This window comes from Mastigoproctus giganteus, chromosome 5 (genome assembly GCF_048544385.1).
Source record: "Mastigoproctus giganteus isolate SK-2022 chromosome 5, ASM4854438v1, whole genome shotgun sequence".
Classification (NCBI taxonomy): domain Eukaryota; kingdom Metazoa; phylum Arthropoda; class Arachnida; order Uropygi; family Thelyphonidae; genus Mastigoproctus; species Mastigoproctus giganteus.
Window position 1 is genome coordinate 14,825,161 of NC_143579.1, and position 24,813 is coordinate 14,849,973.

The following is a 24,813-nucleotide window of genomic DNA, read 5'->3' on the forward strand; positions in this document are numbered from 1 at the left end:
CATTGTATAATGGGATAATTACCTCTTTATCCCTGCTAGCAAAGTTCCTATATATATCATTTACAAAACCACATGAGCTTCTCTTTCAGACTCTGTCTGCACTGCTCAGAGAACTTCATATGTGATTGCACAATTACTCCCAGGTCTCTTTCATTTTCCTCTACCTTGAATGTAGTACCATACAGTTGGTACTTTAATCTGGGATTACTGCTACTTATATGCAATACTTTGAAAAATGCAATGTTAAACATCAACTGCCATTTCTTACCCATCTGCCTAATTTTTCTAACTCTTTTTGTGGTAGCTTACCTTGATTACTGTCATTGACAACCTTGTCAATCTTTATATCATCTGCAGAATTAGATGTTAAGCCTGATGTACCTTCATCAATGTTATTAATAAATATAGAAAACAATGGGCACAGCACTTAACCTTGGGGCTCTCCACTAATAATACTAGTCCATGATGAGCAGTGTCTATTAATAACTACCATCTCTCTTCACTCACTCAACCATCCCTTTATCCATAGTAGTAACTTGCCCTTAATGCCATACTGCTCCAATTTGTACAGTAGTCTTTTTATATGCAACAGTATTGAAAGCTTTCCTGAAATCCATGTGTATGATATCAAAATTTGATTACTATAATTATGCCAAATTTCTAATTAAAAATGCAAGAAATTATACTATACTGTATTTACTATAATATACTAAATGAGATTACATAACACTGTATGCCACATGAGAGGGGGAAAAAATCAGATTGTTTTGTTGTGTTGATGGCTCCACATTAAAAAAGGTCTTAGTGAACCCTATTTGAAAATGACTTGCATATGTTAGGCTGCTGATGATCTTTACATTTTTATCTTGGAACTTGGGTAATATGTATGAATACATTGTTAGCAGATTAGATTTTTATAAACTATTAATTGGTTTTATATTTCTTTAATTTTTTTTTGTAAAAAATATATTTTTCATTGCAGACACGCAAAACTGCTATGTTGTTGGCAGACAAACTTGCACATGAAGGACATTCTGTTGGACTTTTAACAGGAGAGCTGAATGTTGAACAGAGAGTTAATGTGTTAAGTAGATTTAGGGATGGCATAGAAAGAGTTCTGATCACCACAAATGTTTGTGCAAGAGGTAAGCATTAATCTTAAGGAATTGCAGAACCATTATACTAGCACTCGTGCATGGCACCAGTACTGTAGGTATTAGAATGTTTGGGACTTTCATAAAAAATATAATTAACGTATAATTTATTAGATTATGAGTTAACACATTTTTACTATATGAATAATTTTCAAAATTAGCATAACTTCTTATTTAAAAAAAAAATGTTATTGTTTATACTCCAGAATGACCACAAGGTCAGTGGAGTTTACAATAAATCAGTCAATACAAACGTTAATCGTATTTAGTGGTCATGGGCTTGAACCATGGTCCACTCAAAGAGCGTGTACTACTGCACTCGCACTCTTGACCACAAGCCACAAATTATGCTAAATTTGATAATAGGTCACATTTAAAGATACTAATTAATTTAAATAAATGTGATCTGATAAACCTAAAAGTCTAATAACATTCCAGAGAATAGCTCCTCAACCCACAATAAATCAGTTACAACTGATTCTAAAACTGCTGGGGGCGCCTCCGTAGCCAGGTGGGAAGGAGCAGTAGTGCGTATCACATGCTTCTTGATTAGACCGGGGTTCGAGCCCGTCATCACCAAATACGGAAGATGCGGAAAGGTCAGGGAATGACCACCGCATATCCCGGAGCAATATGGCCTTAGTTGCTAATCCTCCTAAAAACCAAAAAAACAGCTGCTGATTGTGCTAAATTACTTAGGCTAAATGGTAACATATTTATGTTTGGATTCTGACCAATGAGAAGTATTGAAATATATGAGAAATATATAGCACTTGTTTTGCACCAGTCCAATCGTGATAGCGCTGATCACTAACTACAAGGCCCTTTTTAATTTTTTATTTTATTATTATTATTATTATTTTTTTGCAATTTTTGTATAAATTGAAAGTTTAAAATTGTCAGACAAAATGTATTGGCATTGTACTGTACTATGTATCTTGCATTGTTCACACGATCAAGAACAATCTGAGCCAACCAGTGATTAGCACATCCATATCATAGCCAATTAGATATGAGAAAGCTTCCTGCCCTCAAAGTAGCCACTTGTGGATGCAGGTAGTAAAGTTGGTTGTTGTTTACACCATTTACACATGTTGGAAATTTATTACGCTAACATTTTTTATTAATTGTACTATTAATGAACTAAGTAATAATTAATAATAGTGAAAGCAGTGTGCAGTTTTTGCCAATCGTGTTATAAAGTTTTTAATTTAATAGAATAAAAAGACACCATGTCCAGTAAAGGTTCAATGAATCCTAGTGCAAATGAAAGCATGAAAAAGGCACTTCGATCTATTGGAAAATAAGATGGAGGAGGTTATTCGGAGGATGGAAGCTGGTGAAAGCCGCCCTAATGAGTGTAGGGCCTATGAATGTGCCTCCATCGACTATTACTGCAATTATGAAGAATGCTGATAAAATAAAACAACTGATGCAGAGTGCTACACAAGTTAGTTACAGCAGAAGTAAGCTTTTAGAAAAAATGAAGCAATTGCTGATACTTTGGGTCAGTGATTTGAACCAAAACTTTTTTTTTTTAATTTTTAAAATTTTTTTATAAAATGGATTGATTAATAATTGTTTTATAACTTTTGTGAGCGTTAGTGTAGGCAGAAAATGAAGCTGGAAATTTGAACACATGCCATTGTATATGTTACCTTATCTTGAACAGCCTTAAACATTTATTAGAAATCCAAGGTTTTGGTGAAAGACTACCTTTTAGAGTGGGATGAAGGATTTCTTCCTTTATCCCACCCCATTTCTCATTCTAGCAAAATAGGGATAAAGATCACCCCATTTTGCATTCTTGTAATGCAATGCAACATGACTCCCTCTCCAGTGGAGTCTCACTGGAGAGGAGATGATCAGCAAGTTGTAATTTGAGGTACCTAAAACACCTTTAACATTGTATTCTGAAGGATTGCTGATGACAAAAAGATTAAGGGTGTAAGGTGTGTGTGTGTGTGGTTTGGTCCGGGCATTAAAATATTTGGTGCCCACAACCTAACCCTGTGATTTCTCTTTGACTCCATGATATAAAGGGTTCTATTTGCACCTGTTCCCCCCCCCAGGAACCTAATCCCGTCGTAAATAGAGGGCTAGCTGTACATGAAATTAACACTGCAGCCTTGAATATAAACTTGTTCAATGAGAATTGATCTAATGGATAATCACCATGTATCATCCTTCCCAAATATAATTTATTTCAAGTATCTTATGTATCTCTAAATAAGAAATATCACTTTTTTTTTTTTTTTAAGGCATATTTAAAACGTTTAGAAAATAATTGTTCTGCTAAATTAAATAACTATAGTGACACTACTTGTTTTGAAGTCCCAATCAGACATATAAATACAGAGAAAAATGTCATTTATTGTAATCAGTGCTTTGGTTTTTGTTATTGCTTTTTTTTTTTTTTCCTCTTTGCAGCTTATGCATGTGCAGTGGAAGCAATTTGTGTAACATTCTGATTTGTTCTTGAAATAAGACACATTGCATGGCTAGTTACTGATTTTATTTTGTGTAGTTTGTATAGTTGTCAGTGTTACTTTGTGAAAAAAAGCTGTCTGTACTCCTACCAATCTGATAATTTATAAAAGAGAATTAACTCTTTTCAAATTCTTGATTTTAATATTTCTTTAGTTTTTAATGGTTTTTATGGATTTACAGAAACATTGACAGTTTTTTCATTTTTATTGATGAATTTTATGAAGAAACTGTGGACAGTCAAATTAAAGTATTTTATATTGCTTAATTTTCACATTTCCTTTTTATATATACATTTTCAGCAATAAACAATGCTTAAACAGCTGCATCCTTGTTTCATCAGTTATTTTTATCTGTTTAGCTGAGTCCCAAAGTGTTCATAATAGACAGCATCCACTGTGTGGAACACAGAGGGTTTCGATATTCTGTAAATATCTCAGTTTTTTTTTTTTTTTTTAATTCTTTTTTAAATTGTGTTTGTATTTTAGTTCTTAAAGATGTTGAGTTTGAAGGAGATAAAATAGTATATTATTTCTAATTTTGTTTGACTTCATTTTTTAAATTCACTAATAGGTATTGATGTTGAGCAAGTAACTATTGTGGTAAACCTTGACCTTCCTGTAAAACTGGATGGTTCTGCAGACTGTGAAACATATCTACACCGAATTGGAAGAACAGGACGTTTTGGCAGATGTGGAATTGCAGTAAATATGATAGATGGAGAGTGGAGTATGAAACTTCTAAAAGATATTGAAAATCACTTTGGTAAGTACAAAGTACACTATTTTAACTATTGTTTATTGGATTGGAATGGTGCTGATAAACTAGAAAGTCAGGTATCCTAATAATTCTCTCATTAATAGTTATAAACACCCACATCTGCTTCATTCTGTTTGAATTTCGCACATACATCAGTTTATGAAAGGTAAATTACAACTCACTAATCCCATGTTTTTTTTTTAAATGTAATTGAGTAAATTTTTATACAAAATTTGATGTGCTGATGCAATTTAAAACCATGAGAAATCAAAATGTGATGTCACAATATAATATTTTAAGGTATTGTACACAGCACATTCATTGACTTTTTTACTTTCTGAAAATGCAAGTTAGATATTTAGAATTTTCAGACCAGCAGATGGCTATGGGCTGGATAAGTGATAGAAGTTTCAAGTTGAGGTGGCCAGAGTCTTAAACATGTCAATGTAATTTCAAGGTTATGGCAATCAGGAGGCAGGAGAGGTATACTGAGGGCAAGTTAAAGATTGGCCAAGAACAACATCACCAGATGATAGCTGTCTGGCCTTAATAGTAAGATACTGTAAATCAGTGACAGCCATGCAGTTCTCTTGAACTCTTGCTATCCATGGGAATGACAAATCATTCTGTAGATACATTCTAAATGCAGAAATCTTAAGAAAGGGAGTCTATTTTTTTGTCCCACTCACCTGCCTCCTACTGGAGAGTACCTGTCTAACTTGGTGCAGACAACTGTCACCAGTGAACTAATGTTCTTTTTACAGATGAGTCAAAATTCGGTCATGAAACTGATTCTCAATGTATTTTTATCTGGAGAGAATGAGTCAATTTCCATTGATTTAACATCAGGGAAAGGGACTACTATCATTGTTGGTAGTCTTGAGACATTACAAATGTCTTTACCAATTGCCACATCACTTGACTGCTCAGGGGCAAGATTGTCAAGTTCTGCCTTGGCACCTTTCGGAGGTGCTATAAGTTCTTAATTATCATGGATGATATTGCTCTTCCATTTATAGGACTCAGTTGTAGTTTACTACTGTCTCAAAGTGAAGATACTTTTTGGATAGGCTGCTCAGCCAAATTTCCAGTCCATAGTCTACTTTTAGCATGTCTGGGATTCCAGGGTGACAAATTGGAAAACTCTGACCTCTTCCCAGAATCTTCCATTTTCTAAAATATGCTCTTGTAGAGGAGTGAAATTTATTGCCAGAAAGTCTTATCAACCTTGTAAACAGCATGAAAATTAAACTTTGTCCTTATCATTTTTGTTTACTTTTATTAACGATTATATCCTCCAATTATATCCTCCATTTTGAAATTAACAGAGCATTTTTCCACCTTCTTCCTGATACTTCTCCATATCTTTTCTTTATATTCTGATAAGAACTTGTAAATTTTGTTTGCTAAAAACTTTTCTTTTTCTAAGTTCCTCTTAACTTCTAGGGTTCCCCACAGCATTCTGAATTTTCTGTCTTTATAGATTTTTGTTATTCATCATCTAAAGTCATGTTAGCATCAGGAATACTAAAGAAGGTTTCTGTACATAATTGTTTTTGGCAAATATGAAAGCACTTCAGTGCTTTATTCATTTTAAACCTTTTATTATTATTATTATTTTTACACTAATTACCATTTTTAATGTGCTTAGTACCAGATAATAACCACTTCAGACATCAGATCCTGTATATATCCTTCTGTCTTCAACTATTTTCTGTAATGATATAAAACCGTTTTAATAATGATATATAAAACTATTGTAATGATATAAAACTATGCTTTTTTTCTGTTGTGCTCCCTTCACGTAAACTTATTGCTACCTTTTATGCTGAAATACCATCTTTATAATAAGGATGCATGGCTTGTGCCATATTCTAATAGTTATTTACTGTTACTGTTAGGTTTCATAAAATTCTTTGTGAATGTGATCGTTACTTCCAATCTGCTACTTAATTCTTCAACCTACTATTCTTGATTTGTTGTTTGTCTATTGCTCTTTCTAACATACTAAAGAACTTTTCTATTCTGCAATTGATTACTCTTTGACTAAGGGTAAATTTCCTCCATCCAGTCTACAATTATCTTCCCAGAATTTAAATGTGTTCCCTTGTTTGCATCATACTAGAAAGAGTGTCCCACTTTAAGTTTGACTAACCATTTTAATGCGATAAATGCCTCAATCAGATCTCTAGTATAGGTCAGTGGTTTGTAAACCTTGTAATGTTTACAGAGGAGAGAGAACTAAGAAACCCAAATAAAAAAAAGAAACAGAAGGCTGGTTCTCGTGAATTGCTTTCAGGCATTATCAAATCATTGAAATGAATTGCCTGCCATGGTGGTTGAGATGGAGAGTTTGGCAAAGTTCAGTTCAAGCCATTTTTTAATGACAGAAAAGAATATAAATGATAGACAATTTTTTTTTTTTTTTTTTTTTTGTGCAGAAAAACAGCCTCCTTGCATCATTTAGCCATTATAAGACAAAAAAAAAAAAAAAAAAAACACTAAAATAAATGAATAGTCTTTCTCGATATGAAAAGACAATATTTAAATTTCTAATGAGAACTTTGCTGTTGCATTATTTTGTGCCAACTGACAATTGATAGAATCAATTGTCAGTTGGCTCAACTATGCCATGTCATGCTTATCCTCATTATTTGCTGTGAATCCACACACCTGAAAGGGTTAAAGTGATTTAAACCCTTTCAGGAAAAAGTCTATGAAACGTCTGTGTGTGGCCTCATAGCAATTTTCCACTATCAGCCAGCTCTGTGAAGAGAAAAGTAACACTTCACCAATGGAGAAAACTACTGTTACTTATTCTTGGCTGATACCACCACCCAGACGGCACTATTTCAGAGCCTGTTGGCACCTCATCGGTGGATGGGCAGGTACTCTGGTATTTCATTTTTAAAATTTTTAAAACATTGTATATAAACACTTTTTTAATAATTTGTTTTTATTTTGACCTGATTGTCCAATATCGGAGTGAAATTGTTGCAGAAAATGAAATAATTAAAAAAAAAAATTATTTTTTTTTCTTGTTTTTTTGATAGTGATATCATCTGTATCTATTTATTTATCACTTAATTAAATTTCACAAACTTCTGGATCTGAATTCCAGAGAATTTTCTCTGGAATTCGGAGAATCCAAAGTTGGTACATTCCCCAGAGGAATGTACCAACTGTGTGGCACTACACTTAGGGTGGTAGAAAATGAAAAAGACCTGGGAGTAATTGTGCAGTTAGATATGAAGTTTTCTGAGCAATGCAGACAGGGCAGGTCATGGGGCTTTGCTTTTTAAATATAAATCTAACAAGAATGGTTGATCTCACCAGTGCAATCTCTTCTTTTGATTTTAAAAGCTGTTTTCATGCTTCCAGTATAGTTCCTAAATTATACTGAAAGCATATTACATAATACATTTAGGGCAATAGTCTCGGGTTACGTAGAAATTAACTAACATATAAGTGAGTGCTAGAGCATCACATCTATACATAGCCAACTATGTATAGATGTGATGAAGAAATGGCATCATTTAAATATATCCCATATTGTGAATACTTTCACAACAAGTAGTGCAATATCATGGTAACTCGTGAAAGTGTTCGCAATATGAGATATACTTAAATGATGCCATTTCTCAACTACTTATTAGTCATCTATGTATAGACGTGATGCTCTAGCACTCACTTATATGTTAATTAACTTCTATGTAATCTGAGGCTATTTCCCTAAACGTATTATGTAATCTTAATTACTTATACACCGTCAGGCATCTCTGATATTGTGAAGTTGTACTTCGCAACTGAATTGTCATCGTTGCAACACATCATTGCCATCTGGGTGGTAGTATATCTGCCAAGAATAAGTAACAGTAGTCTTCTCCATTGGTGAAGCGTTACTTATTCGAGGTAGTGCAATATCGTGGTAACTTTGTGAAGGTATTCACAATATGAGATTTACTTAAATGATGTTATTTTTCAACTACTTAGTAGTTGGCTATGTATAGACACGATGCTCTAGCACTAATTTATACATTATCTGAAAGCATGTTTAAATTCACACTGAGTTAATTTTATTATATAAATTTAGTTTTGCTGCATTGACAGGGGTACACAACAGTGTGCTCACTGATGGGTTAAAATGGAAACACAAAAATATTGCTTAGAACTTGATATTGTAGTAATTAAATGAAAACAATTCTATAACAAATATGTATAGAAAATTGCAATGGCATATTTTAGCTTAAAGTGTAAATGTTTTGAAGTTGCATAGTATTTCATTGTTCTTTTACATGGAAATTCAAGTTAAAAAATAAGTTTCCTTACACAACTATTGAAACAGATTTCAGCCTTTATTGCATTATGGTCAGTTTCATCTGTGTCTTCCTCTATGTAATATTCTTTCATATGTCTATTTAAAATTGTTTTCTAACTAACTGGGAACATACTGTGCCCTCTTCTGTTTCTTTAAGTTAGTGGTGTCCAATCTTTTGCCGCCTCCTTTAGGAGGCGGCAAAGGAACTAAGCAAATCCTTAGCCATAATTATGAGAGCATCCTTGGACTCAGGTGAGGTCCCCACGGACTGGAGATGTGCAAATGTATCCCCAATTCTCAAAGGGTGACACAAGTAATTATAGACCAGTTAGTTAACTTCTGTTCCGAGTAAAATAATGAAGTCACTGGTTAAAGAAGCACTGCAGGTCATCTAGACAAGACTTCAGTTATAACTCGGACACAGCATGGGTTTGTTGAGGGAAAGTCTTGTCTGACAAATTTTATAGGATATTATGATGTGGTTACAAAGGAACTGGATGCAAAAAATAATTTTGATATCATATATTTGGATTTCAGGAAAGCTATTGATACTGTTGCACAAGGAAGACTACTGTACAAATTGGAGCAGAATGGTATTAAGGGTAAGTTGCTGCAATGGATAAAAGGATGGTTGAGTGGGAGAAGACAGAGGATGGTAATCAATGGGTGCTGCTCTTCTTGGACTAATGTTATCAGTGGAGTCCCACAGGGTTCGGTGTTAGGTCCACTGTTGTTTTGTATATTTATCAATGATATTGATGAAGGTATATCAGGCTTAGTGTTGAAGTTTGCAGATGATACAAAGGTTGGCAGGGTTGTTAATGACAGTAATGGCAGTGTGCTACTGCAACAGGATCTAGAAAATTTGGAAGGATGGGCTGAGAAGTGGCAACTGAAGTTTAACATTGACAAATGCAAAGTACTGCATATGGGTAGAAGTAACCCCAGAGGAATGTACCAACTGTGTGGCACTACACTTAGGGTGGTAGAAAATGAAAAAGACCTGGGAGTAATTGTGCAGTTAGATATGAAGTTTTCTGAGCAATGCAGACAGGGCAGGTCATGGGGTTTTGTCAATGATATATAGGAATTTTGCTAGCAGGGAAAAGGAGGTGATTGTCCCTCTGTCAGGCCACGCCTTGAGTACTGCGTACAGGTCTGGAGGCCTCATTTTAGGAAGGATGTAGATTTGCTTGAGCGTGTACAGAGAAGGGTAATAAGATTGGTGAGGGGAAGAAGTGATCCTCTTACCAAGAGAGGCTTAAGTTCTGCAAATTGCAGTGGCTGGAGACTAGACACCTGTGCGGTGATCTGATTGAGGTGTATAAGGCCTTGAATGGGTTGAGCACGCTGAATTGATGGGATTCTTCCACTTATTCAGATTACGAACCTAATCAATTTGAATTTATGCCCCCTAAGGGGGCATAAATCAAATTGAGGAAAGACAGCTGTAGAATAGATGTGCGGAAATTTGCCTTTAGCCAGCGGGTGGTTAATTGCTGGAACAAACTTCCATCTGTCATTGTGGAAGTTGATAGGTTAAATAAATTTAAGGAGGAACTGGACAAATGTTTAGACAAATTTTCTGCTCTCTTAGGTGTTTTTAGTTTGGATTTAAAACTTTAGTACAATTCAGTTGCTGCTTTATTTTAGTGTCAAATGTACGCTGTTCTTGAAATAATTAACAAAATTTGAAATGCAGTTCACTTTCTGTGTAGGCCATATAAAAATTATTCGTGGTCAGTATCCAGCCCACAGGCTGTAGGTTGGACACCACTGCTTTAAGTGTTTGCTGTTCCTGAATTTGGTGATTAGTCCCATACATTCATGATTTCTGAGAGACGACCTGTATTATCTGAAACATCTTAGTATTTTTTTATCATTTATAATTAATTTTTCTCAGTTTTTCACACAACATATATTACTGTTTGCAGGCCACAAAATTTGGAAGCTAAATACAGAGGATGCTGATGAAATAGAAAAGATGAGCAGCTGTTAAAAAAAAAAAAAAAAAAAAAAAAATCAGTATCATGGGATTAATGCCAAATCGTGCCAACTACATTGGTTTTATTTTATCTGTTGTTAGATATCTCATGTACATATGAAAATTTGTAATTAATATTATATTTCCAAATTTTTATATACTGTTTCTAAGTTCTTGTTATTTCCCCATAAAGTGAAAATGTTTTTAATATGGATAAAAGTTTATTTTATTTGTTTGTTTCTTAAGCTGTATAATATTATTTGATTTATACGCTTCAGACATTATGATATAATATTTCATATTTTGTAAGTCTGCGATGATGTACAATAAGTACTTCTACAAGTTTTGCATGTAGCTCTTTTAAATTGTTTTTTTTCTTTATTACAGTTTTAATGCTAATAGATTATAATAAAGGAATAAAAAAGGTCTGATTATAGCTCTGCTAATTGCTGAAAAAAAATTTGTTTGAAAGGCATAAATCTTAATTCCTGGTTAAACTTAAATGACTTATCATAAACACACAAGCTTTGCTTTGCAGGTTTGATTGCTACCTTTGTGTACCAGTTAAAGCTGTGGATGTTTGTGTCAGTAAGTCACATTGATTAACAGGAATATTCAAATGCTTGTTGTATTAGCATTACTATCTGTTTGTTTTTTTATCTGAAAATAATTTCATTGAACTAATGGACTGTGATCTTATATATAAATTCATGCATAATGTACTGTGATATAAATTTCTGTGATATATATAAATTCATACATAATGGACTGTGATCTTATACATAAATTCATCAAAGTGCCTTCCTTCTTATAAAAGAGCTTATGTTTTTTTTTATTTATGGTGGGAATGACTTTTAATAACATTGCCTTATCTGTAATAACAGTAGTAAGCATTTTGGGATATTATAGATCACTAAGAATATTTTACGTTGCATTCAATATTCTTGTCAAAATGGTAATGTTTCGAGTTGTCTGAATTTTGATTATTTTTTCAGAAAGTAAGAATTTTTTTTGTGGTAAATTATCAGAGTATTCTATAGTATACCATCATTTTGCTCAGAGTTAAGAAATGTTACGTATTGAAGATGATAATAACCTACAATTTATTTATTGATTTTTAAGTGTGAATCAAAAGTCAAAGGTTGTACTTTGAGAGCAGTGAAAAGGTGCTATTCTTTATTTATCTAACTTGTATAATATACACACCTCAATAACACTGACCCGTGAACTTCTTTTTAAATTCTATAAAACTGTGAAAATTATACTCTTCAATTAAAATAAATGGTAACTCTGCCTTAAACTGATAACTACATTATTTTATTTACATTTTTTAGATTGTAGGACTACATTTCAACACAGTAGCATTGAAATATATCCCTGCAACCCAAAATGATGCAAATTATGGTACAAATTTTATTACAGTATTATATGTTTCAATCATGGGGATCTTTCTGCTCCCAACAAAGACTGAGTAAGTAGACCTTAATGCTTGAGCTTATGTTCAGCTTACAGACAGATGTTGTTATCCACAGTTTTGGCTAAGTTGCCCGAAAAACTGTTAACATTTAAAAACCCGAGCGTTGCCTGGATAGCTATTTTAAAACTAGATTCTCATCACCTGGCAGGTATTAATGAATATATGCTGGACTATAAATAATATATTTTGTCTAAGTGAACAGTCAACTGGTGTACATAAGGAAAAACTTCCATTTATACATAATAATCATTGGTTATTGTTCGCAAGCAGGTATCTCTTCTGGTTGATCGTTGCAAGTAACAGTGATTGACATGCCTAGCCCACTATGGTTAGCCTTAGTTAGGGTGTTTATCCCTCTCTTGCCAAATCAAACTCGTTTTCCGATTTTAAAACAGTGGTGGGGTGGGATAAACACCCTAAGACTAACCATAGTGGGTTAGGCATTGTCAATCACTGCTACTCACAACGATCATTCGGAAGCTTGTAAACATTAACCTAATCATTATATGTACCTTTTTTAACTGCTAGAACTTAACCACTAGAATCAATACAATACTATTGCGCAGAGGTAAAGTATGCATATTTTGATTTCAACTACTGCATTAAAATATAGTTCGGCAATATTACTGTATTATGGTAGGGCAAGTGCAGCAGGCTATTTCTAGGTTAAAACTATGCATAACAAATGTTCTGTAGATAAATGGAAGTTTTACTTCCATACACTGTTTGGCTATTCACTTGTGAAAAATATATTATTCACAGTTGAGAATATGTTCACTATAGATCACCTGCAAGCTTCAAAACAGCTGTTGTGGTGTTGTCTTCATTTTTAAATGCACAGTGAATTCACCTTTTGAGACCGATGTTATATAATTTAAAAAGATTAACAACTGAGGCAGAACCATGGATATTGTATTTGTCCCTAACTTTTGAACCCAATTGGTTTCTGTTCTTCAGTGAGAATGGCAAGATCCTGTGATTAAATCAAATGCAGTGAAGTGCACAAATTTTATTTAAAATTTTTTTCTGCTTCATGCATTCTTGTTCAAAACATAACTGTCCCGAATGATTTTATCTTTAGGAATAGGATGGGCTATAATGACTCTTCTGCATCCATTCATGTGCAGTTCGCTATATAAAATTCTTAAATATCATAAGGGCTTAAATGGAAACTGTTGTGCAACATCCTTGGTCTCTGTCCAGACTATGGATCATTCTCAGATTAATGCCCTTTGCTTTTAAAATGGCCTTCATACCAAATGTCCTGTCATTGTTACATCGCCAAAAACTGTTCCTTATATTGCTCAGCTTTTTACTTTCTTTTTTTGTTTTTCTCCAGGACAGTGAATTTTGTGCTTTTGGTTCGCTCAAAGGAACTGGATGGTGTGAACAAATAGCTCATGCTTTAAATCTGTAACAATATGGAAAAAAAAAAAAAAAAAAATTGCACCTTTACTTGGTAGAAATCAGATGTGAAAGTAAAAGTTGTCACTTCATTCTATAGAAATTCCAAACTGGTAGAGCACTTAGAGAGAAATTAATTGGTAGAATTTTGAATAAATCTCATAACACATTAAAATATTTCAGTGTTAAGTCGAAACTAAATGGATTAAATTTTTCTTTAAATTTAATTTTATTTGCTTTATGTATAAATTGAGAAAATGTCTTTATTCAAGTTAAGGATGTTTATGTTAAGTATCATTTTCTTGAATAAGGACTTTGAATTACCTTGTTTCTAGTTATACAAAGATTTTATACTAAAGTGAATGAATGAAATAGTTTATAAAGATTTGGTGATTCACTAATTTCTTACCAATGTCTTTCTGTATGTCTTTCTTATTTATCCATCTGTAATTTAATTTTCAGAGTTCATTTTAACTTCCATCACTCATTCTGCACTTAATTTAAGTTTTATATTAAAATTATTCCATAATTCTCTCCTTCAAATTCTCTCTCATCACTTTTTTGGTAATATTAATTTTCCACTTAAGCTTTGCCATGCTTCAAATCTGTTGTAGTTTAGCAATCAAATCAGTGTAATAATAGTTATCAAAAACTAACATGTTGTGTAAATAATATAGTAATAAAAAGCATAAACTCTTACCGGACTGATCCAAATGGACCAGTCACGTGAAAAACATGTTTCTAGATTACATATATCATCAAAAATTTAGTTTATTTATTACCAGAATGTTTTATTATTTTGAGCACTCTTTCTTTATTACCATCGTGTTTTATTTTTCTCTTCTGACGTTTGTTATTTCATGAGTACTGTGATAATTTAACTTATTTTTTTTTCTCAAGTATGCTTGTCGGTTGGATTATTATAATTTTGTTTATTTTATACTTAAAATGAATGACCATAACTAAATCTGTTTGGTCTCTACATTAATGCCTGAAGAGCATTAATTTTGTATATAGTCTAATGTAGGCTAATAATCTCAAATATAAAAATAATTGGTTAATCTTCAGTTCATGGTTGCCTACCCATGGATCTGTGAAATAAGGAACGATGGGCATGTGTAGTCCACTACTCTACCCACTGCTCTGCAATGATTGGTTGCTAATCACCATGATTTTCTGTTAGAATGAATTGCCATTTTGCAAATGACTTCAGCCAGCAGTGTGTTTATTCCTTTTTTGCTTATTGATTGGGTTAATCTTTATTATACCATAGTAAAAAAGAAAGGTAAAAAAAAAAGAAAGAAAATACAATTAATGTTAGTTTATATGACTCCCAAAGTCATATAAACTAACATTAATTAATCTTTTTTACTTAGTAGTTGGGTTAATATAAAACATATTCTTACATAAAAAAAACCAAAAAAAAAACCAGGAAATTATAGCAAATTAAATGCATTGTAAAGCAGATGAAAGATAAAAGCCGAAAATTATTCACAGTAGTATATCCACCAATCAGTGAGAAGCAATAGGTGGAGCTACATGTCCATCACTTCTTGTCACAGCTCCACAAGTAAGCACCATAAACTGAAGTTGACCAATAATCATTTCATTTTCAAAGTGATTAGCTCTGAAGAAAGCAATTGGTGTTAACAACTGGAAGAAAAATTTTACACATGTGATATTAAGTTCGTTAAAGGTATGACTAATTCATATATTACTCCTGCTTTGTATTTATTTATAAAAATTTATTCTCCCAAGCAGCTAATTTAATGTGCAAAAGTTCATGTCATAATCCTCAACTGACAAAAAAAACTGCATTCTAAAATTACAAAATATGTTCTAGAATGATTAAAACTTAAAATTAAATCATTGTTTTCTCACTAATAAACTAATATTTATTTAGTTTAATGGAACTGAACATAATGCAAGTGTAGTTAATAACTGCATCTCGGGTATTGGTGATAATTTCTGAATACTTTGTAATGAATACTTTGTTTAAAATTTGGTCCAAATGTGTTTTTTTTTTTTTAATACTAATAAAAGAACATTCAATATCAGAATGAATTTATTTACATAAGTTGGATCTTTATTATAAAACACAACATACACAATATTTTTAACATGATCTCAATAAGTCAGTGTTACTACCACATTGCAATTGAAAAATATTTTTATTAAAAAAAATTAATTTTACAGATGCAATGGCAATTTCATCGTTAATACATTTGGCAGTTGTATATGTACATTAGTTGTCACAGGAGAGTCCCTGACCAATAAAGTTAGAAACTTGTACTAGATATTTATGAACATTCTTTAATTTTTAGTTTATTTTTTAAAATGTTGATACTATAATCACCAGACTAAACTGCCATATTCAAAATCATATTTTTAAATCTTCGTAATGCAGGTGGTTGCGAGAACTAACATTCACATCCTCTAGAGTTCATAAATGCAGTCAAGAACAGTGTTCCCCCCCCACCCCCTTTTCAAAACTTCTTTTAAAAAAACATTCAATAAGTAACTTTTTTTTTTTTTTTTGGCTGGCTTATAATGTAATTTAATACATTACGTAAGCAACCATTTTTCTTTGTATCTTTTATAGCAGCAATCAAATCATCGCAGTTATTTTTATTTTATTTTAAACCCCCAAACACGAAACTTCCACTTAATACCTGCATGGATTAAGGGTTGAGAAAATGAGATGCTTGTTGACTTAAGGAAGGTTGTTCTAGAGAATAGAAATATAAATTAGAACAGATAAAAGGTGGGGAAAAGTTGAGAAGAAATTTCTATGAAAGTGATTTCAAAGACAAATTTCTCGGGTCATAAATCTAAACAGAACAGAAAGTTGCTTTCCTCCATCCCCTTCTCTTCTCTCCATAATCTGTATGCCTCTCACACTTGTTTACTTGCAAAAATGCCAGGTTTCAGTTGGGTGGGGAATTTGGTTATATAGGAAATTCACCTGGGTGGGGGGGGGGGAAACAGTTGAATCTTTCATACCTACCAATGGATTAATATTAATATTTCCAATGTCTGATCACTTTGCTTCCCCATAACTTTTCCAACATCTCAAATACTGATTAACCCAAAATTGGATTAAATATTGGCTTGGAATTCTAAAGGGTGATCAGTATTTTATTTATTTATTTATTTTTTATTTCATGCGTACAAATCAAAGCTAACTGTGCAATACTGTTTAGCATAGTTGTAGTTTCTTTGCTCAAGTTTATTTCATTGATTGCGGTGTCTGTTGTGCTTGCAGCATTTCCTGGTGGCAGAGGAAAGTGCAATGACACATTCAGCTGTAAATTACCTGGTACTTAAACTTAGTTTGTGCCTTATAAATGGAGAGGTCTAGATCTGAATCCCCACCAGTGGCTGTAGGAACTTTTTCTATGATTTTTTTCACACAGCTGGTCTTGGCTTTTCCTACCCTCAAGCAGGCAGAGCAATCTGTATAAAGCATACAATTTGTGCATAATCTACAAGAGTTACTGGCTCAAGCTGCTTTTGTGCTAATCAAAATATACCATCCTAGCCTTTCAACACTAGCTGAGGAATTCATTCGTTGTGTAATACAACTCCATGACATTTTCATTATTTCTTCTTTATTAACAATATTTGCATCAGTAAGTTTGATTTATCGAAATACCACGAACACTTGTCTAAATCAGGTGTATTTTTTTTATCGGTTTTGTACAAAGAGGAATATAAATAAGAACTTGTTTCTTTCATCAGAAATTCAATTGCATGTTATACTTTGCTTTTCTTTGGTTTCATTATAAATAAAGTGGAATTGCTTGGACAAGGAATTTACAATATAAAATCCTTAAAAAGTACAACCACTCCTTAGGATGAATGTCATAGTTTAACAATAGTGATCCATATACATTTGTTAATTTTAGAGGTAGATGTTATAGTTTCCCTTCTCCCAAAATATAATTATATCAAATTTATAAAGATGTGAAACCATTTGTTAATGCGAGTTGATTTCCCCAAAGTAAGGTTACAAACAGCTTATTTGCTTCAATTACAAATGTTTTCTGTTTTTCATAAATATTACTTGAAAATGTCAATGCTGGAATATTAAGAGGACTAGGGTTTCCTCCTTGGTTATTTTCGGCACAGTTTCTATAATTCACATTGTACAAGGATTTTGTATTTTTTTATACTTTGATGAATAAACTCACTAAATCACTGTTTCCTTAGAATTCTGCAACTGAAGTTCTTTTTTAAAAAATAAAACACATTCTTTATACTTTCTTATAGTTTCAAGTTTGGCCATTTGTCTTCATGCACAGACCAATATCTTCCCATATCATGAAGTGTCAGTTTATATTTACAGGCAGAATTAAGATAAGACTGTGGTCACCAGACCTCACATTTTTTGACGGGATTCATAGGTGATCCTGAACTACAATTAAATTCCTTGGCAAATTCTTCAAGGTTAGAAAATGGCCCCATCACTCTGTAAAGAGATATCAACTGTTATTTATAATCTGCTGGATATGGCTTAATGACAATGTATAAATGACACACAAAGTGCACAGAAAATTTCATAGTTCTCACTTTAAAAAAAAAAAAAAATATATATATATATAAACTTAAGTGAGAATAATGATTAAAAATAAATAAAAATGCCAGCAGCATAGCAAGACGAGCGAAAATTGTGAAATTATACGTAACGATCAAACCAACAGGGAGGGAAGAGAATAAAATTATTGCAGAAGAAACTCTCGAAAATAATTTAGAAAGTCTAAATACAAAGATAATAAAATATAATCAATTAAATTTTGAATAGCCAATTAAATGAAATTTAACGGCACCAGGTCCAAATTTATGTGAAATATCATGAGCAGAGATGTGAACAACTACAATAAAATAAAATAAAACAGAAATAGACTGACCATTATGCCCCATCTCAACAGAGGACCACAAGGCCAATAATGGTCAGGGAATTGCTGCATTTCGATCGCTAGACAAATCGCCGCAAAGGCGAATCGATCGAAAGATCAGTCCACCATCCGATCCCCAGATTGAACCACCAATGCAGAGGACTTGAATAGTGGTGGTCCTGATGCAGCGAAAATTAAAAATAGAACAGATACAAGCACTCAGTTGCAAAGCCACACCACTGACAAAACTAATCTTAACCAGATTATATAGGCAACACATGAACTATGGATGGCAGCACAGGCGTAGCATTAGCAAATCAGCCCACTACTGTCATGTGATATACTTATATTTGAATAATGTTTGAAATAATTGAAAACTGAATCTTACATAAAAAAGGGGTAAAGCATACATCAGAGGCAGCAAAGAGCATTTTCCTCTACATGACACTTGAGATATAAACTTAAGTGAGAATAACGATTAAAAAAATAAAAATGCCAGCAGCATGGCAAGACAGAAGAGCGAAAATTGTGAAATTATACGTAACGATCAAACCAACAGGGAGAGAAGAGAATAATTTTGTAGTTGTTCACATCTCTGCTCGTGATATTTCACATAAATTTGGACCTGGTGCCCATCAGGGGAGGGTGCCATTAAATTTCATTTAACTGGCTATTCAAAATTTAATTGATTATATTTTATTATCTTTGTATTTAGACTTTCTAAATGATCTTTGAGAGTTTCTTTTGCAATTTAATTTAAATAATTAAATTTTTTTCTATATTTTTATATAATATTTATCAGCATAATTTTAATTACAGAAAATTTTTTAACATTCTTACATTATTTTAAACATTTTACAATTTCTTCTTATAAAAACATGTTTTAGTTTAGTTAACAAACTTCAGAACTTTTCTAATAGCCACTGAAAGAGTAAAGGCAGAAATACACCATTATGAGCTCGCATGTAAACATGTCAAATGTGTGAGAGCTATATTTTCCATTTAGTTGTATTCGTCGGAGACTATGTATGCTTACGTACATTACCATTTAGTAGCGGCATACAATTGAAGCTTATACAGCATCAGCCAAAAAAATAAAAAAAAAACCTTTCCCATTTCACCCATCCATTCATTCCAAATGTTTGCCTAGTTCTGCCTTGAATTTATTTAAGCTATCAACTTCCACGACAGATGGAAGTTTGGTCCAGAAATCAACTATCTGCTGGCTAAAGGCAAATTTCCACGCATCTATTCGACAACTGTCTTTCCTCAATTTCAGTTTATGCCCCCTCCAGTTTCTAATCTGAGCAAGAAGAAGAATCCTATCAGCATTGAGCCTGCTCAATCCATTCAAAGACTAATACACCACAATCAGATTGCCTTGCAGGTACCTAGTCTCTAGATGATGCAATTTGTAGACCTTAAGCCTTTCTTTGCAAAAGCACCCTTTGTTCCCCTCACCCTTTGTTGCCCTTTTCTGTACTCATTCTAGAAACTCTTGAGGCTTCCAGACCTGTACGCAGGACTCAAGGTGTGGCCCGATCATTACCTTATACAAGGGAATAATCACCTCCTTATCCCTGCTCGCAAAATTCCTGAATATCATTGACAAAACCCCATGACCTACTCTGGCAGCCTGTCTGCACTACTCAGAAAACTTCATATCTCACTGCACAACTACTCCCAGATCTCCTTCATCTCAACTAATGTGTAACACCACATAGTTGGTACATTTCTCTGGGGTTACTGCTACCCATATGCAGTACTTTGCATGTGTCAATGTTAAACTTCAGTAGCCACTTCTCAGCCCAACTTTTCCAGATCCTGTTGCAGCAGCATACTGTCATTACTGTTATCAACCACACTGCCAACCTTTGTATCATCTGCAAACTTTGATGTTAAGCTTGAAATACCTTCATCAATATCATTGATAAATGATATTGATGAAGACTCAGCCATCCTTTTATCCATTGTAGCAATTTGCACTTAATGCCATACTGCTCCAATTTGTACAGTAGTCTTCCATGTGCAATAGTATCAAAAGCTTTCCTGAAATCCAAGTATATATCAAAATTATTTTTTGCATACAGCTCCTTTGTGACCACATCATGGTATCCAATCAGATTTAAACATGTACTCCTTGAATATAGCTTGTTTAACTATGCCCGATGAATGGCTTTTAGTTTCATTTCAGATCTGCAACAAACTCTGTCTCTCAATAGCATCATAGGTAAAGAAGCAAATCTCTCTGAATTCTTTTTCTATTTAAAACAAATTCAAATGTATGACCGTTTCTAACTGCTGTACAAACAGTTAGAAGAAACGGTCTAAGTTGGCCTAAGTTGCCCTTACACCAGAAAACACAACAGCCAATCAGATTGGTCAGACAAGACTTCCCCTTAACAAACCCATGCTGTGTCTGAATTATTACTGCAATCTTGTCTAGATGATCCTACAATGCTTCTTTAACCAGTGACTCCATTATTTTCCCTGGAACAGAAGTCAAACTAACAGGCCTGTAATTACTCATGTCACCCTTTTGATTCCCCCTTTGTGAGTTTGAGATACATTTGCACATCTCCAGTCCATGGGGACTTCCCCTGAGTTGTGGAAGTTGATAGCTTAAATAGATTCAGGATAGAACTAGACAAACATTTGGAATGAATGGAAGGGTAAAATGGGAAGGTTTTTTTTGGGCTGATGCTGTATAAGCTTGCTTTCTTGCATTGTATGCCTCTACTAATGCACGTAGCTTTAACTAATACTGTAATATATACATACTGATGATGAACAGGGCTTGCACAGGTGAGATACGGAGTAACAAGTTTACAAAACTTAAAAAAATAGGAATAATTTGTTTTTGAAAATTTGTTTTTTATATGACTGGAGTTTTCATGGAAGGGGAAACATTTCACCATAATAACATAAAAATCCACAGAATTCCAGCTATCTGTATTATGGCAAATGCAATAAGATAAGAGTTTACTACCCGTTTATAATTATATTGCACTAACAGGAATGCCTAATAAACTAAGAACTGCAAATTGTTTTTGTTTTATGGTTATGACCTCCAGAAATGTGCTCTGCTTGTGCTATCCCACCTCTCAAAATTTCTGTTCTAACAGAAAAATGTGAGTTGCCTACAATATCATTTGTTATCTTGCGAATACAGAGAATGAAACAGTGTCTCCGACCAATATAACTACAGTGAATGGGATATATAGTTCTCATACGTTTGACATTTAAGCTTCATAAACTTGTTACTGCATGCCGTGTTTGTCATTATTGATTGCTCATCTTTTTTTACTGTTATAAATTTTACAATAATAAAAAAAAAAATCAGTGAACAGAAATATCAATTAGTATGTATATATTACAGTATTAATTAAGCTATGTACATAAGCATACATAGTCTCCGACCAATACAACTGGGAAATATAGCTCACACATTTGACATGAATACATGTGAGCTCATGTGTGAGGTGATAATAGTTCCTTAATTGATTGGTTCAACATGCATGCTTAGTCATTTTGTGAATGCCAGGAAAGATGAGCATGTTTTTCATCATAGTTAGTTTCCATTCCAGGATATTTGAACAAGAAACAAAAAAGTGTACATGTAAATGCATGCCTGGGGAAATCTTGAACCTTACATAACATGATAGTTGTTCATTGTTTAGATGACAGTGCGAAAACAATGCTCACATCCATCTGGCTGAACAACGTGCAGTGTAGCTATTACTGGCTGTTTCAGAACCATACCTATCCATTTGATTTTTTAGCCATAACAGTTTATTCCTGGCTTCCACCTTAAAAATGTGTGTCTATATGTAATGGTGATCCCAAAAGGTATTTGAATCTATAGTATCGTGTATAAAGACAGATTCTTGCTGACTTGAATTTCTGTAGATTGTCAGGAAATAGCTAGAACAAAGGTTGTTCTGAAAAAACAGAAGTAGCAGTGATAAATGAGGAAGAGGTAAAGTAAGTTAGGCGAGTTTACATCTGAACTTTCAGCAGTTTAAGCACATCCTCGAGCTAGTTTGGAATTATGGTGATAAACTTATTCCATATATTTTTGACTATTGCTAAGTTTGGTGAGGATTAGAAGTTTCATTTTTAAGTGTCTGCATGCACACGATACTAAAACTTGAACATAGGAATAAAAGGAAGCAGGAAGGGGGCACACTCAGAGCATGTCATATTTCTCTCTCTCTGTATGTACTCCACAATTATTAATACAAAATAATCCTATTGGGAGAATTTGGTATGGATAATTGAGGATATAGGAAAATCCAATATATTTAAAAAAAAAAAAAAATATATATATATATATATATATATATATATACACATACACACACACAATCTGGAAAGTGTATGAATAAATTGTATTTGGTTTTAAGAATTAATGCAAGAAGGTGACACTTCTCTTTTAGTACTCTTTAAAACATTCTGTAAACTTTTTAACCGTGAACTGCTCTTGAAAATTACAGGTATGTGACTAGTCATACAGCACTTAAGCCAATGACCAGTTTGATGTTACTGCTTTTAAAAGCAGTAACATCAAACTACATAAGGCATAATGTTAAAACTGATATTATGGTACATAATATTTGATATGATGTATTTATTGATAATTATTTACAATCTAACTGTTATTTACATTTGTAACTAGTGGCACTATCTTTTAGTCATAAATTTTTACAAATGTAAAAAGTTCAGTTGTTACTGTTTAATATTCATTAAAATGTGCTTTTTCAAAAGTGCTCAACCATTAGGTATACTTCAAAAATCCAGCACTTCCCTGAAGGTATAGATTTTAAAGAGTTTACTGTATTATCATTCCATTAACCTTGGTGTGGTAATACTGATAGTTACAATTTCTGTCATTTTATCAAAATAAAAAAAATAAAAATCTTACCTGAACTGATGGGGACTGTGTGCACCAGTCAATATCCGTAGTTTTAGTGACTCGGGTCTGTACTTCCCGCACCATACCTTTAAAAACAGTACAGATAAAACTGACTTTAAATGAATATTTAAAGTTACTGGTCTACAAGCATTTTGTTTAAATTTTATTATTTAATGCACTGAAAGGGTCAAACTCAAATTGCAGATCAATAATTTTCAACTTCGTGATCACTGGAAATGACCATGTGTGCTACAGTTGCCTTTTTATATTATAAAATATAATGCATAATAAATATCAAATAAAAAATAATTCATATTAAATTTAAAGACAAAATCCATTATTCATGTTGCATGCATATTATACCTACAAACAGTAGTGACAAAAAGTGGGAAGGAATTGTTATCCATTGCTAAAGTCATGCCTCTAATTTGTGAAAGGAATTGGACTACTATGCAGATATTTTTCAGTAACTCATTAAGCAATATTTTGCTTTTGTTTATAACCTCACATGCTCTCATGGGTAGCACAGTTGGTAGGATTGCCATCCTCCCCACACCAGGTGAAAAAGATTCGACTTCGAATCTCGTCAATGACAGGAGGAATTTCTATGGGTATTTTTCACAATGTAATTGAGTTAGTCTCAGGAGAGGGTAGCATGGCATTTTCTCCCAAAAACGCTAGTTTTTCATCCAGCAAACAGAAAATCGACCTCAGCCTCTAGGAAGGAGGAAGTTAGTCTCATTAAAGAAGTCGGTAGTAAGACAAATCGGAAATAATGTATGGAGGTTTCAAAGGAAGATATTTAGTTTATCGAAAGTACCCAAAAGCAAATAACTTGTCTGATAAGTATAACAAACTGTCATTCACATGAGGAGAGACTTTGAAATGTGGATTAAAAACTTGGAAACTTCTTGTGGTCTGATAGAGGTGCAATAAAGTCTGTTCAAGTCAAAGAAAATAAAGAAAAAAAAAAACCTCCTTAAAGGGCCAGTGAACTTGGATAAAGGAAGTATGTGTTTTGTTTTGTTTTTTTTTTCAACCTGCAAAAATATAAAACAAAGGAGACAGTGTACCAAAGAATTCTCAGCCAGCCTTTAAAATTTTCACCTTGAAATGGGACATGAAAATCATAGGACATAAAGCAGGCTATTCAGAGAAAACTAATAGATTGAATCTCAGATCCAGTCTAAGCAGATCACTTGCTAGCTTATAATCCTCATTACAAGTAGTAATGGCAAATGATGCAAGAAAGCAAGCTTTCTTGCATCATTTGCCATCAGACAAAAAAAAACTTAGTTTACCCATCTGTACCCTCCAAAAATTTCTCTAGTTCACCTTTGAATTTATTTAACTCATCCATTTCCACAACAACAGATGGAAGGCAGTTCCAACAATTGACACCCCCCCCCGGCTGAAG

The 24,813-nt window shown here is 33.2% G+C and overlaps 2 protein-coding genes across 2 annotated transcripts in view; one reads left to right on the forward strand and one right to left on the reverse strand.

Moving 5' to 3' along the window:
• The window catches only part of LOC150085192 (ATP-dependent RNA helicase DDX19A-like), a 51,048-nt gene extending 40,331 nt beyond the window's left edge, over window positions 1-10,717 (forward strand). The window contains exons 7-9 of the mRNA XM_090373861.1: window positions 983-1,145; window positions 4,215-4,406; window positions 10,653-10,717. Coding sequence (XP_090229987.1) covers window positions 983-1,145; window positions 4,215-4,406; window positions 10,653-10,717 — 420 coding nt within the window. The remainder of the gene's footprint in view (window positions 1-982; window positions 1,146-4,214; window positions 4,407-10,652) is intronic.
• A 5,478-nt stretch (window positions 10,718-16,195) lies between these two features.
• Window positions 16,196-24,813, reverse strand: part of LOC150085193 (neprilysin-2-like) — a 209,852-nt gene continuing 201,234 nt past the window's right edge. The window contains exons 20-21 of the mRNA XM_090373920.1: window positions 23,406-23,482; window positions 16,196-18,054 (exon numbers count right to left, since the gene is read on the reverse strand). Coding sequence (XP_090230046.1) covers window positions 17,955-18,054; window positions 23,406-23,482 — 177 coding nt within the window. The 3' untranslated portion in view covers window positions 16,196-17,954. The remainder of the gene's footprint in view (window positions 18,055-23,405; window positions 23,483-24,813) is intronic.